The following is a 15,298-nucleotide window of genomic DNA, read 5'->3' as shown; positions in this document are numbered from 1 at the left end:
CACTCAAAAGTAAGGAGGGCAGATTGAAGACATCCTAATGGTTTATTGCTCGTTTACCCCCAATCTTATCCTTTCATTGGGTCTGCTGCTTGTGTGTGGTGTATGGGGGTGTGGGGTCGGGTGGGGGTGGCTGCTGAAACTGAAAATGCTTGAGGAAATACAAGGAAATCTCTAGGAGTGAGTAGCTGAATGTTTCAGAGCAGGAAGGTACCAGGTTCATTCTCCAAACAGTTTTTTTATCACCACCATTTTCTCAAGGGTAACATAGTGATCGGCAACAAATGTCCAGCTTTGACAGTGACACCCACATTTGAAAAAAAGATATAATTGCTTTGGAAGCATTTCAGAGAGGGGTCACTCGACCATTCCTGGGATGATGAGCTTATCTAATGAAGAAAGGGTGAACGGATTGGGCCTGTACCCAATGGTTTAGAAGAATGAGAGGTGATCTTATTGAAGCATATAAGATCCCGAGGGGACTGGATAGGGTGGATACTGAGAGGATGTTTCCTCTTATGTGGGAGACCAGTACTTGGAGACACAGCTTAAGAATGAGGTCTCCCTTTTAAGACTGAGATGAGGAAATTGTTTTTCTCTCTCAGATAGTTGTGAGAGTGTGGAATTCTCTTCCCCAGAAAGTAGTGGCAGCTGGATCTTTAAATTTATTCAAGGCTCAATTAGATTTTCATTCAACAAGGGAGTCAAGGGCCCCAGGGAGAAGACAGGAAAGTGGAGCTGAGACCACACCCAGATCAGCCATGATCTGATTGAATAGTGGAACAGGCTCTAAGGGCCAAATGGCCTACTGCTGCTCCTATGTCTGATGTCCCTGTGAATAAAAAAAACCCAGATAACAATTGATGCAAAGTAACATTTCATATTAATGCAGGGATTAAGATTCATTTAAATCACTGTTACCCCTTTGTATGGTATTCCTGACTACCTAAAATCAGTGTCAACTTTAGAAGGGGAGATGAAAAAGGATTGAAATTTCCTTGGTTCAGATTTTATCCCAGCCCCCGATCCACTGATCAAAACTTGTGATGCAGAACAAAGAGAATCCGACACTTATAGCTCTGGGGTTTTGCTGCTCTACTTGCGATCGGAGCCTCCTATTTTTTTTCCATGGGAAGTTGTTGGTCGCATTTTATTTATATTCAGGAAGTTCTGAATTTCTTTCGTGCCTTTATTGTCCAACACCCTTGGTCATGCAGTAACTTAGTGTAGAGGACTTTATTGTTAATGTGCAAACACTGCGTAATATCTCAAGGTTATTTAGATATTAATTTGTGCTTGTGATCTGTGAGTTGTTGACTGGAAGTAATTGGAGCGGAAAATAAAATGTCACCTCCTTACTGACCTTGTGCAGATTGCAAAGGCTTTTACTTTTCCTCGTGGCTTGGATTCGGGCTGTCTTTTTTTATTTTCAGTGAGGTAGATTTCCAGTCTTAATAAGAATGGATATTTGTTCAATCTCTTGCAAATAAATTACAACCATTTCATGTATGGAGGGCAGCACAAAGAACCGGTCCCGTAGGAAGGGAAAGGGGGAAGCAAATTGAGAGGGGACCATTATGAGTTTGATATATCATTTGGATTGCTGTTGTCATCATCAGCAGCATGCTTTAACACTGCCTTTTCACCATCGTGTCTTTTAAATAAAAGAGTAAAAATATCCAGTGAAACTTGGGGGAATCGTCTGTGTAATGGCAATTTTATTGAGTGTGGTTTTGCAGGTTATGCACATGTATGCTACTGGAGTGGTGTGATCGCCCTATTTTTCAAGTTAGGAAATATTAATTCATTATTTGCCCTACCAGACATGTCCTTTAACTGTTGGTGATAGTGTAAAATATGGGCGAAATCAGATTGTTTCCTGTGATTCACCTCTTCAGTTTTTACTTCCATTGAATTGATTCAAAATAAAAATCAGGAGTGATGTATATAAAATGTGGCCAATCCGACAATTTGTTTGACGCTATCACCAAAACTCAAAGTCCCCCCCCCCCCCCAATAACTGCTTCTGAATGCGGAGACTGCATCCAGAGCCTGGTCATTGTTTGGCAGTGCAGCAACTCCAGAGAAGCACAAGAAATTGACAGCGTTCCACAATCAAGTGTGAGACACTGACCCTCATTAGTGTCAGTGTTGAACTTGGTTATTAGCACCAGTCCAACTCCTTGCAAAAACCGAAGTTAGACCTGGCATTGGTGTAGCTTGTCCATAATAGACCATGGAGAATTCAACTCTGTGTTTTACAAACATCCACCCTTTCTTACATTGTAATTCAACGGCTCCAGTACAATGTAAGGGTGGATGTTTGTAAAACACAGAGTTGAATTCTCCATGGTCTATTATGTTAATTTCATGCATGCTCATTAAAATTCTTGAAACTATTTGCTGCCATATTGGAAACAATTGACAAGCGAAATGCAGATGCATTTTTATTTGGGGTCAATGAATTGTACCTGTTACCCAGAACTCCCGTATCTGGTAATTGAAGAGAGGATTCACAGGTGGAAAGATGTTTGAGTTTTCTCATGGGCATTACCTGGGTTATTGTTGGTATTAAGTTAAGGCCAGTTGGAAAATTGGGGCCTTTGTGTGTTTTAAGGGTCTGTAACAGGCAGGTTTTCCTCCACTATTTATTGGCACTTTCCATTCACCAATCACTGAATTTCTGTCTTATTGCAGGTGGCATTCAAACTGTTTGAAGACACTGGACTTTTCGAGATATTTAAAATCCCATTAAAAGAGTTCATGAACTACTTTCATGCATTAGAAAATGGATACAGAGATATCCCCTGTAAGTATTCTTGTATTTTACTGCCCTTTCATGGAAAAACATGATCGCACCTCCAACCCGAAACCAAGTATTTTCTTCGCTGTCATCAGTGTTAATGTGATTATTGTTATCTGGGGATGTATGTACGGCAGACAGGAGATATGTAAAGCTATGCACCCAATCCCATGCCTCAAGCAGTGAGCTAACCTCAAGGGAAGCTTGGGTCAGAGAAGTGGAACTGTCATGTGGTAGCCCAGTTTCTGCTCCCTTTAAGCCAAATCCCTGCTGGAAATGCAGGGTCAGTCAAGCTGCCATTTACCATTTAATACAACAACATTATGGATCATTTTACTTTCACCACTTTGTTTGTGGGTCATTGCAACAAAAGTGTTTCCTGTATTTGGCTTGCTACCTATAGCGACTGGCATATTGATCACACTATATGCTTACTCCAGTCACCATACTGGAAAGATACACATCAGTGCACACTGTCAGATGATTGTGAGTTCAAGTCCCACTTCAAGGGCATGAGAACAAACTCCCCACTGATATACCAGTACAGTACTGCAGGTGTGCAATATCACCAGAGATGCCATCCCTCAAGCGAGATGTTAAACCAGGGGTGGGGAAACATTTCCTCATCATGGGCCATTCACACATAAGCAAAATCAGTTGCAGGCCACACACAAATAAAAATCAACTTAATTTAGATTTATTAGAGAGAATTCTGAAACGTTCAACTAACCTATTTTAATGCGCTGGCTAAATTTGAATATATTGTTAAATATTACTACAGTAATTTAGCTGGCATTTTTATCCAAAGCAAATTCATAATGATGATAAATGCTAATTTGAAGGCGCTACGGTCATAGGTCTATATTTTTAGAAATCTTGCTGCGGGCTGGATGAAATTGAGCAATGAGCCAAAGGTTCTCTGCCCCTGTGTTCAACCAACATCTGTCTGCCCTCTAAAGTAGGTGTAAAAAAAATCCAAAGAGGAACTGGAGAGTTCTCCCTCCTGTTCTGGCCAATATTTATTGCAAATCAGCATCACTAAAACAGATTATATGGTCTTTATCACACTGCTGTTTGTGGAACCTTGTGTGTAAATTGGTTGTCACATTTCCTACATTGCAACTAAACTATTCAATCTGTACACAGAACAAATATTCAGATAGTCAGATATGCTCTCAGGAGTAAAGATTGGAGGCAAGAACATAATAAACTGGTGGTGCACTACTTGCAGAATCAGAGAACTCCTACAAAACACCATAGCTCAAGTAAAATCTAGAAGTTTAAAGTACAGATTGAGTATGAACACCAAGACTACAAAATCAATGGTAATCAGAAGGAATACATTAGAAAAAACTAGACTGAAATTTGAATTGGCTGTGTCACACTGGAACAAGTAGATAAGTTTGTCTGTTTAGAACAAATGATAACAGGAGTTGGTGGATGCAATGCCAAAGTCAAAAGAAGGATATAGATAGCCAGAATTAATTTTGTGGAGATGAAGGACAAGATGAAGAGAAACCAGAAAACTCGAGATGGTAACAAGGAAAAAACTGACACATTGCTACATTCTATCCAGTTTCCTGTCTGCCTCAGAAATCAGGGCAATAAAGAAAGATCTATGGAAGGAGATAGAGGCTTTGGAAATGTGGATGCTAAGACGTTTGCTAAAAATTCCAAATAAGACAAATGATGAGGTGCTTGAAATCGCAAGAGAAAAAACAGCTCTAAAAAGTGGCATCCAGAAAAGAAAATGTCAGTATTTCGACCATTTGATCAGAGCTGAAACGATACAGAGATCCCTTCTAGAGGGCACAGCGGAGGGCAGCAGAAAGAGGGGTTGACCTAGGTGTAGTTGAATGATGGACGTCACAGAGTGGCTGCAGGAGAGCTACAATGGATGTGTGAGGATGGAGCAAAACAGACAAGTGTGACAGCAGATCTCCTGGTAGGAGTAGCTACAAGCAGAACAGGAGGAGGACAGTTGTATTTCTAAAGTATTTCATTGGCTGTAAAGCACTTTGCAATGTCCTGAGGTCTAAAAGCTGCTATATAAATGCAAGTACTTCTTCAATGTAATTCAGTTATATTTGTAAGCACAACTTTCTTTTCTGGAAGTCTTCTGTCTTAAGCGGCCATGTAATGGCAATCGTAATGATTCCTCCTGATAACTTATTACTCAAGTCAAACTAATAGGCCTGTAGTTATGTACTTCAGCCTTATCACCATTTTACATGAACTACTTAACCATCCTTAAGGGAACAGTTCAGTGAGCCATTAGAAATATGGGTAATGGGTTGCTTGGCACCTGCCCCAATTTCACTCTGGATGTAACATTATCTGGACACCAGTCCAATCCAGTTTAAGATTCCAATTCTATCTGTGAGGTTAGACTTCAACTGGAGTATTGTGCACAGTTCTGGGCACCACGCTATAGGAAGGATGTGAACGCATTGGAGAGAGTGCAGAAGAGGTTTAAGAGAATGGTTCCAGCAATGAGACAAAAACAAAAACAAAAAAACTGCAGATGCTGGAAATCCAAAACAAAAACAGAATTACCTGGAAAAACTCAGCAGGTCTGGCAGCATCGGCGGAGAAGAAAAGAGTTGACGTTTCGAGTCCTCATGACCCTTCGACAGAACTTGAGTGAGTCCAAGAAAGAGTTGAAATATAAGCTGGTTTAAGGTGTGTGGGGTTTGGGGAAGGGGGGAGGGAGAGAGAGAGAAACACTCTCTCCCCCCACCCCCCCAAACACATACCTTAAACCAGTTTATATTTCAACTCTTTCTTGGACTCACTCAAGTTCTGTCGAAGGGTCATGAGGACTCGAAACGTCAACTCTTTTCTTCTCCGCCGATGCTGCCAGACCTGCTGAGTTTTTCCAGGTAATTCTGTTTTTGTCCAGCGATGAGACACTTCAGTTATGAGGAAAGATTGAAGAAGTTGGGACTGTTTTCTTTGGAGAAGGCTGAGAGGAGGCTTGATAGGAGTTTTCAAAATCATGAGGGGTCTGGACAGAGTAGATAGGGAGAAAGTGTTCCCACTCAGAAATGGATGAAGAACCAGAAGGGCACAGTTTTAAAGTGTTTTGCAAAAGAAGTAAATGTGAGGTGAGAACATCTTTTTTCGCACAGCGAGTAATTAGGGTTTGGAATGCACTGCCTGGAATTGTGGTGGAGGCAGGTTCAACTGAGCCATTCAAAAGGGCATTGGATGATTATCTAAATAGAAACAATGTGCAGGATTATGGGGAAAAGGCAGGAAATTGGCACTAAATTAAAATGCTTAAAGAACTATGCAAACACGATGAGCCAAATGGCCTCCTTCTACCTTGTAATGATTCTGTGACGTTATCCCCAAACATTTTAATAATGTAAGACATTGAATATCTTTCAAGTTTCAGAATCTTTTCATTACAGTCAACCTTAAGTGAAGAAAGTATTTACATAGCATCTTTCATGAGCACCACTCTGTCCATTGCACTTTACACACAATGGCGTACTTTTGAAATGTAGTCACTGCTGTAAATGTAGGGACTGCTGCAGCCAATTTGCACACAACAAGCTCCCACAAATGGCAATGTGATAAAGACCAGGTAATCTGATTTTGTGATGTTAAATGAGGGATAAATATTGGCCAGGAAAACAGGAATAACTCCCCTACTCTTCTTAAAAATAATGCCGTGGGCAGATGGGCCTTGGTTTAAAATCTCATCTGAAAGATGGCATCTCTGACAGTGCAGCACTCCTTCAATACTGCACTGAGTAATCATCTTTATGCTCAGGTCCTGGAGTAGGGCTTGAATCACCTTCTGATACACGGGCAACGGTGGTACCAATTAGAATGTAAGGCTATTGTACCGTTGGCATATTTATGAAAGTAGAGAAAAACTTGACTGTATTATTACCCTTCATCTCCTCAGGATGCCTCAGAGCAATTCACTGGATTCTCCGGAAGTCTAGTCACTATTGTTCTGTGGACACATAAGGCCAGTATTTGTCACATGGCATAGACTTGCTAATAGCATTGAGATCAATGATTAATTAATCTTTTCTTTTGATGGTGTTGGTTGAGGTACAAATATGGGTCAGAATTCCCTAGCTCTTCTTTAGAGCCATTGTATTTTTATAGCATCGACCTGGACAAACAGACAACACCTTGATATTAATGTTTCATCTGATTCACAGCACCTCTGGATAATGGAGTACTTAGTACTAAATTTTGTTCTCAATCACTTGCAATAGAGGTTGAAGATACAACCATCTGACACACAACTGAGAGAAGTGCAACTACTGTGCTAATGGTCTTTGCAAGTGAACCCTCCATTAAACTTGCCATTGGTCTTGCATTGTGTTAACTTGACTCAGTTGATGATCCTCTTGCCTCTCAGTCAGAAGTTGTGTGTTCAAACTCTACTCCAGGACATGATGATGTAACCTAGTCTGGCACACCAGTGTGGTACTAAGGGAGTGTCTTACTGTCAGGTGCTGTCCCTTAGATCAGACTTCAAACTGAGTTCCTGCCGACCTGCTCTTTTGTAGTGGTTTATCACCATGTATGTTCACTCTGTGTTTCGTTGGGTTCTTTTGGTGACTTGTGTAATCAGAACTCAGTTATTCGATGGTCTCTGAATTAGCTTTTGATCCATGGTTCTAATTCTATGAACATCATCGATAAATTTTAAGTGCAAGAGCATTTTTGTTTATTTTTGTACTTCATTGCAAAATAACCATGAACATGTACTTGTGCACAACTGAGTATGGATACACTAATGTAATATATTATGCAAATCATAGACTCCCATTATTATTTATTATGGATTCTGTTGTCTTCCTCAGTCTCTGCAGACCCCATGTCTTTTACAGTCTTCCACCTGAGCAAACGTTCATCATGATCTTCAGATGTAGGTGGTGTGGAGGTTGTCACCACCAGTAGGAAAAATGTATCCGTTCATGGCCTGGGACCCTTTGCCTCTATGCTTTGGGGATTTTGACAATTAGTAAGGCGACAGACATTCCTTCCTTCAGCACTGCACTTTCCCATTAAGCCAATGCACACTGTGATTTGTGTAACCCTGTCACCTTCACCGTTAAAACTGTCCATGCTGTGTTCTTGCTAGCAGTTTCCTCAATGCTGTGAATCATACTACCTCGGAGTAGTGAATATAGAATTCCAATGGATCTTATTTTTGGAAGTAGTATAGATGTTACCACTAGAGGGAACTAAGCATGACAGTGTTACAGCACGAATAGCCAATGGGAGAGTTATCTGTTGTATCTGATACAGCTGAAGAGTTAAAACCTAGGGCAGTAAAGCTGGCAGGTTGTGCTTGAGTTCTGCTGTTGTTAGACCCTATTGTCACTAAATTTGCACATTCCACAGCTGCATTCTCAGACTTATTGAGCTACATCAGGCTTAAGTAGCTTGTGATAAAAACAAAAAACTGCGGATGCTGGAAATCCAAAACAAAAACAGAATTACCTGGAAAAGCTCAGCAGGTCTGGCAGCATCGGAGGAGAAGAAAAGAGTTGATGTTTCGAGTCCTCATGACCCTTTGACAGAACTAAGTAGTTCTACTTAGTTCTGTCGAAGGGTCATGAGGACTCGAAACGTCAACTCTTTTCTTCTCCGCCGATGCTGCCAGACCTGCTGAGTTTTTCCAGGTAATTCTGTTTTTGTTTAAGTAGCTTGTGAGTTGTTTCAGAAACATTAAAGGATTGTTATTAGTGGTAGGTTGTGAGTGTACACTCTTTTGCCACCTAGAAAATAGCATTTAGTGATTAGGAATGTTCTGAACGATTTCATTAAGATCTGTTTGAAAGATAAAAATGAAAGCAGGCGAGGGTAGTCCCACTCAGTTGGATGACAGAGAGGTGATGGAGGAGGACAGTGTGGCCAAATGCGCTGAAGGTTGCTTAGAGTGTTTTTTATGCATCAGAAGGTATGCTGATCCCCACAAGCCAAAAGAAAAACAAATCATAAGTGTGCGAAACAACAGCCCCTGACAGGATGGTTTAACGTTCTGAAGTAGAAGTTCTGGTGAAGGTAAAAGAAGGCAGGCTTTCTTTTCAGATATTCCCTAGAACAATCAGTACAATCCCCCACCCTGCCAAAATCTGGTCTGGAATTCCCTTCCTAAATCTCTTCACCTCCCTTTCCTTCTTTAAAATCCATTTTAAAACTCATCTCTTTATCCAAGGTTTTGGTTAGCTCCCCTAATAGCTCCTCTTTGGCCTTGAATCTGTTTTCTTTTTCTTCACATCTTCCATGGGCAGTTTCAGACAATTTTCTAAAAGGAAAGACTCGCATTTATATCATGCCTTTCATGACCTCGGGAACTCCCAAGGACCTCACGTCTATTTGCTTTGAGTGTTGTCACTGTTGAAATGATTGGAACGTGCATAGCAAGATCCCCCAAACGGCAATGTGCAATGATGTTGAGGGATGAATATTGGCTGGGACACAGGTGCAAATTCCCCTCCTGTTCTTTGAAATAGGACCATGGGAACTTCTACATCCACCTCAGAGGGTAGACAAGTCCTGAATTTAGTCTCTCTTCTGCAGGGTAGCACCTCTGACTGTGCAGCGCTCCTTCACTATTGCTGTGTTGCTATTTTTGTTCAAGTCTCCAGAATGGTATTTAAACCCATAACCTTCTGCCCCACCGCAGCATTGAAACAGCCCTTTTTATCAAAGTTGCAAGTGTGTCTATGAAAACCATTCTTCCTTGGCCTTCTCAATCAGTCTGCAGCCTCTGACACAGTTGGCCGCCCCATTCCCCTCCAACAACTCTCCTCTGTCATCCACTTCTCTGGCTTCATTCTTATCTATGCAACCATAGCCAGAATATCATGAACAGTGGCTTATTTTCCCTCTCCAATGCCGTTACCCCTGGTGTCCCCCAAGGAACTATCCTTTTCCTCCTTCCATCTCTCACCCACATGCTGGCCCATAGCAACACCATCTGAAAACACATCAGGTTCCACTCCACGCTAACAACAATCCACTCAAGCTCACCATCTCCTGCTTTGACCTCTCCGCTGTGACTGATTGTCAGACTGCTTGACTGACATCTCATACTGGATGAGCAGAAATTTCCTCCAACTAAATATTTGGAAGGCGGAAGCCCCTTTGGGCCGCACCACAGATTCTATCCCTCTTCCCGGCAAATGTTGCATTTCACCCAGAGATGAACGTCTGACCTATCCACTTCTTGATCAAGACTGTCTGCTTCTGCTCCATAACATCACCCAACCTGGCTCCTCCTGCAGCTCATCTGCTGCTGAAATCCTCATCTGTGCCTTTGTTACCTCTACACTTGACTATTCCAATGCTGTCTTTGCTGGTCTGCCATCTTTCAGCCAACATAAATTGGAACTCATCGAAAACTTTGCTGGCCATGCTGTAATTTACATCATGTACCATTCGCCCATCACCCCTGTGCTCGGTGACGTACATTGGCTCCCAGTCTGGCAACACTTCCATTTTAAAATCCTCATCCTTGTTTTCAAAATCCTTCATTGCCTTACCAGGCACAACCCCACACCGCCCCCCCCCCCCCAACCCCCGCCCCCATATCTCTGTAACAACTCTCCTGCAGTCCTACGAGCTTACAAAATCCCTGTGCTCTTCCAATTCTGGCCACTTTGATATCCCCAATTTTAATATTTCCACCATCAGTGGCCATGCTTGCAGTTGCCAAGGCCCTAAGTGAGCTCTGGAATTCCCTTTATAAACCCCTTTGCCTCTCCACCTCTGCTTCCTCCTTTAAGACTCTCCTTAAACCCTACCTCTTTGTGCAAGTATTTGGTCACCTGATCTGATATCTCCTTATGTGGCTTGGTGTCAAATTTTGTACAATAACTCTCTTACAAAGTGCCTTGGAATGTTTTCAACTGTAAAGGTGTTATATAAATATTAATTGTTTTTGTTGGCTCAGACAAGAAAGCTATTAGCTAAGCCATTGTCGACAGTTCCTATGTGAAAGGCACTGGCACAGGATTTGCTGTTGACATAATGCTGAAGCTAATGGTGCTTACCATGTGTTTAAACCATGCAGCAATATCATGCAAGGGGCCTGACCCAGGGTGAAACTTTCAAACTGCACTGCTCCGCCATTGGCATCTTAAAAGCAGCATTCCGCTTCCTGTTCACCTTTGGAATGCATTGAATGGAGTGAAGTTGCTGTGTTTGCACAGTAGGTGTGAATTAAACTCACCACAGAAAGTTAAGCTTTGCCTATTTGAGTCCGCACATCCTTATAGCAAAATGATAAGTGTTAATTATTGCCAGTCGACCTCTCCAGCACAGAAAACTAACTGGAGCCTCATTCCCTCAGGTATTACTTGTTGGAGGTTTGAAAATATAAATTATTTAAGTTTAAAACAAAATAACTTTTTCTCCCTGTCGCTCTTTTGCTCTCTCTTTTAATTCAGTCTTTATTTCTCCCTCCTTTTTGTACCCAATCTGACATTAAACTCACCCACACAATTGTAGCGAGTCTGGAAACCTGCAGAAAGTAGTAACAGGATGTCTTGTTTTTAATCAACAGATCACAATCGCATCCATGCCACAGATGTGTTGCACGCAGTATGGTACCTCACCACACAGCCAGTCCCAGGACTCCAGACTACAATGAGTGATCATGGCTCAATGAGTGATTCAGGTACAACTTTTCAGAAGTAAACACAAATGCCTTTTGACCAAAAGAAAAATAAGCGTGTGTTGTGCGACTTAAAAAAAATAAATAATTTCCACCAGTATTCAAGAATTTGGTTGCGAGTTGCGCCTCTTAATATTTAAGGGCTTATTTTTCTCAGTGTACTACTTTAATTTGAAAAGGTCAATAAACACAATAAAATAACTTAGATGAGTTTTTAACACCAGCACAATAGCCGCTGAGCTAAAAATGCCACAGCTGAACTTAAACTGCACGCATGACATCCAAGACCGCACAGCGTGCACCTAGACAGCCCATGAAGGTGAGAACTCTGGCTGAGAGCCCAGACATCCATTACACTTGCTGGAACACCTGTGCCCCAGGGAAAACATTGCTTGATTGACAGCTCAGTCTCCCTGATCCCTGATGTCAATTTCTCAATGTTTGTTTACAAAAGGTTAAATGGTTTCAATGGTTTGTGCACTTTGCTATTGATACTTTAAAGGGTCTGGATGATTTACACTTTTATTGTCTTCTAAGTGGAATTACTATTTTAATACAGTAGAAAGCTATGAATTAATTCTTTTTAAAGATTTTTTTTTACATATTCTGCTATCACTATAGGATTCATTGGTTCTATACAGTGTATAGTGAGTCAATGGGCATGCAAGTGCCATAGCCTGGCATTGGAGGTATGAGGGGCCATAGGGGGTGGGTGGAAGAGCAGAGCTTGGCATAGGGTCAAGAGGGGCCACGGGGGTGGGTGGGAGTAATAGTTTGGCATAAGGGACATGAGGAGGACCTTTTGAACATACCTTTTAAAAGGCCCTCTCATGCAGACTAGGATTCAAGACTCCTCTGACAATTCTTTAAAAACCTGGCCCGACTCTATGAAAATTGCAGAGAAGTAGGAGATGCCTAAATCCACAATGGAGCTAGCTGAGTTGGAATTGACAGGTGCGGACTTTTAACACTCGCGCCCTTAAAAGGCACGCCTGGAAATCAGATAGCTTGGGAATGGGGTCAGGCATCCCAGAATCAGAATCTGCCCACCATTTTTAAAGGTCTCCCAAGTCACCCGACTCTGAGAAGATCCAGGCCTGGGAGTGAGCCAGACATGCACACACACAGCCTCTCCCTGCTCCTCCTCCTCCTTCCTCACCAAAAACCTACCCACACACCAGGCCGGAAGAGGAGGAAAACCCAGGCTGAAAGACAACCCCCACTTTCATATGAATTCCACTGAGGCCAGCTCGGTGTGTGCACCACCAGACGACAGTGTTAGTTGAACCCAATTCCTTAGCTCGACCCCAGTCCTCTCCTCCTTCCCCGGTGACCAGGACTTGGGGCCTAGTCTGTCTCTTTCTCTCTACTCCTGCTTCTCAAGGGAAAAGGTGAGAAAGGTTTTATTAGATGGCTCTGATGCTTGCCACTTTTTAATGGTCCTTTTTACTAATTACTTTTCTTCATAACTTAACTTTTTTTTGAAATTCATGTTTAATGTGTGCCAAACCAGACCTCAGGCAGCTGCTACTGGGTTCTTTGCTGAAGGGGAATGGGAGGCTCACAAGCGTCTGATTGTTTTTTGGAGGGCTGGAAAAAGGGGTGCTTTGCTCCAATAGAGAAGGGAAGTGTTGGAAATGCTCAGCCGTCCAGCAGCATCTGTGCAGAGTGAAACAGGTCAGCGACCCTTCACCAGGAAATGAAACATTGACAATGGGCAAAATCGTCTGTGCCTGCTGGCGTCGGGCGTGTTCGGTGACATGAACAAACAATATGGCGAGAAGGCCAAAAATCCATTTCACAACATTGTGAAACCAGTTTGCAAGTGTCCACTCAGCCCGTCGATGGTGTGCCGCGTTTCCCGCCATCGAACGTCAGGAACCTCATTGTAATATATCACCATATTATTATAAGACTAGCCTGCCGGACTCAGCCCCCCCCCTCCCCCCGCCAACCTTCACCCCCATTGGATCGTCCATCCATGTTTCACAACAGCATGTATAGGGGTTTTCTTGCCAGGCTGCACTTTAAGGGAAACTCGGAGGTGAGTGCACAGTAACATTGCAGAGCAGAGCGCTCGCAAGAGACGCCTGTTGGACTTCAAGGTTGAGGTGTATTGGGGGGGGCAAAGGCTGCCCTGTGGGATAGGGGGTGCGCGCAAAGGCTGTCCTGTGGGGAGGGGGGTGCGCGCAAAGGCTGTCCTGTGGGGAGGGGGGTGCGCGCAAAGGCTGCCCTGTGGGGAGGGGGGTGCACACAAAGGCTGCCCTGTGGGAAGGGGGTGCGCACAAAGGCTGCCCTGTGGGGAGGGGGGTGCACGCAAAGGCTGCCCTTTGGGGAGGGGGGGTGCGCGCAAAGACTGCCCTGTGGGGAGGGGGGTGCATGCAAAGGCTGCCCTGTGGGGAGGGGGGTGCGCACAAAGGCTGCCCTTTGGGGAGGGGGGTGCGCGCAAAGGCTGCCCTGTGGGGAGGGGGGTGCGTGCAAAGGCTGTCCTGTGGGGAGGGGGGTGCGTGCAAAGGCTGCCCTGCAGTTGAAGGTAGTGCACAAGCATGTGCGGGGTTGTGGGGGGAATATGAGGGAAGTGGCCACACATTAGGGAAACCTATATAAAGTGACCATTCCTGTACAGCTGAGACAGTTCAGGCGCAGCCACATTGATATGATTGGAGTTGGGCCTCTAGCATATCTGCCTACTCAAGCAATGCAGAGGCATCAAAGTGCCACCAAGTACTCCAGAGCTTTTTGTTCCTTGGGCACAGGCTGCAAACTAATGAATGTTTTAATGGACAACAGAGCAGTACATATGTTGTACAATCTCCTTGCTAAAGCTGGCTATGGAGCAATCACTGGTGGAGTTGCTCACTGCTCCTTGCAATGTCAGCATCCCGGTTTGGATCAGTCTCCCCCATGGTTCAAGCTAACAGTGCAGCCTTGCAGTGCAGGTTAGGAGAATGCCTGCACCTGAATTGAGAGCACAGCATGCAGTCCAGTGGGCAAAGCTGTCACCAATCGGTCAGGTGGGGTGGGGCGGAGGTGGTTGGGGTTTTGGGCAACCATGCAGCGCACTAATCTCTGGCCATCCAACTGGTGGCCAGCACCCTCCAGAATGCATTAAGGGACCTTGAGACCAACAGAGGTTCTTAGTAAACCCGTGCCAACCCACACGTCTCTTTCTTTCATCCTGTAGAAGTACATCAGGAGCATGTAGCCTAGATGTACTAGATTTATGCATCATGGCGACTGAGGCTCCTGGCTGCGCAGAGGGAGGAGCAGCACCCTCAGGAAGAAGGGGCAGCTGGGGCTCTCACACATGCTGCCAGAGTCAGAGGAAGCTGTCACTGGTCAGAGCCTTGCTAGATCCAGGGTCTATAGACACTGCCTTTCGTTCCTGCAGATGACCGAGAACCAGTGTCGCTGAAGACTACGAATGTCTAGGGAACTGATTGGTCACATCTGCCATTTACTGCAGGATTTCGCGCCATGGGGACATGGAGGGCATCCACTGCCAGTGGCTGTGAAAGTGACCATGGCGCTCAATTTCTATGCCAGTGGCTCCTTTCAGGGCTCCACAGGTGACCTCTGTAGGATCTCTCAAACTTCCACCCACAAATACATCCATGAGGTCACAGGTGCCATCTTCACAAGGGCACACAACTTTGTGCATTTCGCCTGGGACCTGAAGAGCCAGGATGCAAGAGTGATTGGATTTTCCCAGATCTCGGGTTTCCCACAGGTGCAGGGTGCCGTCAACTGCATTCACATGGCGCTGAGATCTCTGTCACAACACACGGTCAACTACACCAACCGCAAGGGATTCCATTCGCTGAATGTGCAGCTTGTGT

The 15,298-nt window shown here is 43.9% G+C and overlaps 1 protein-coding gene across 2 annotated transcripts in view; it reads left to right on the top strand.

Annotated features, from left to right (window-relative positions):
• pde3a (phosphodiesterase 3A, cGMP-inhibited) overlaps nt 1–15,298 on the top strand; it is a 470,038-nt gene that overhangs the window by 426,692 nt on the left and 28,048 nt on the right. For both annotated transcript variants that reach the window (XM_041202491.1, XM_041202490.1), the window contains 2 exons: nt 2,695–2,806; nt 11,349–11,462. In XM_041202491.1, coding sequence (XP_041058425.1) covers nt 2,695–2,806; nt 11,349–11,462 — 226 coding nt within the window. The remainder of the gene's footprint in view (nt 1–2,694; nt 2,807–11,348; nt 11,463–15,298) is intronic.

This window comes from Carcharodon carcharias, chromosome 13, assembly GCF_017639515.1.
Source record: "Carcharodon carcharias isolate sCarCar2 chromosome 13, sCarCar2.pri, whole genome shotgun sequence".
In the NCBI taxonomy this organism is placed as follows: Eukaryota; Metazoa; Chordata; class Chondrichthyes; order Lamniformes; family Lamnidae; genus Carcharodon; species Carcharodon carcharias.
The sequence above is the reverse complement of the archived record's forward strand: the minus strand, read 5'-3'. Positions and strand labels throughout refer to the sequence as shown.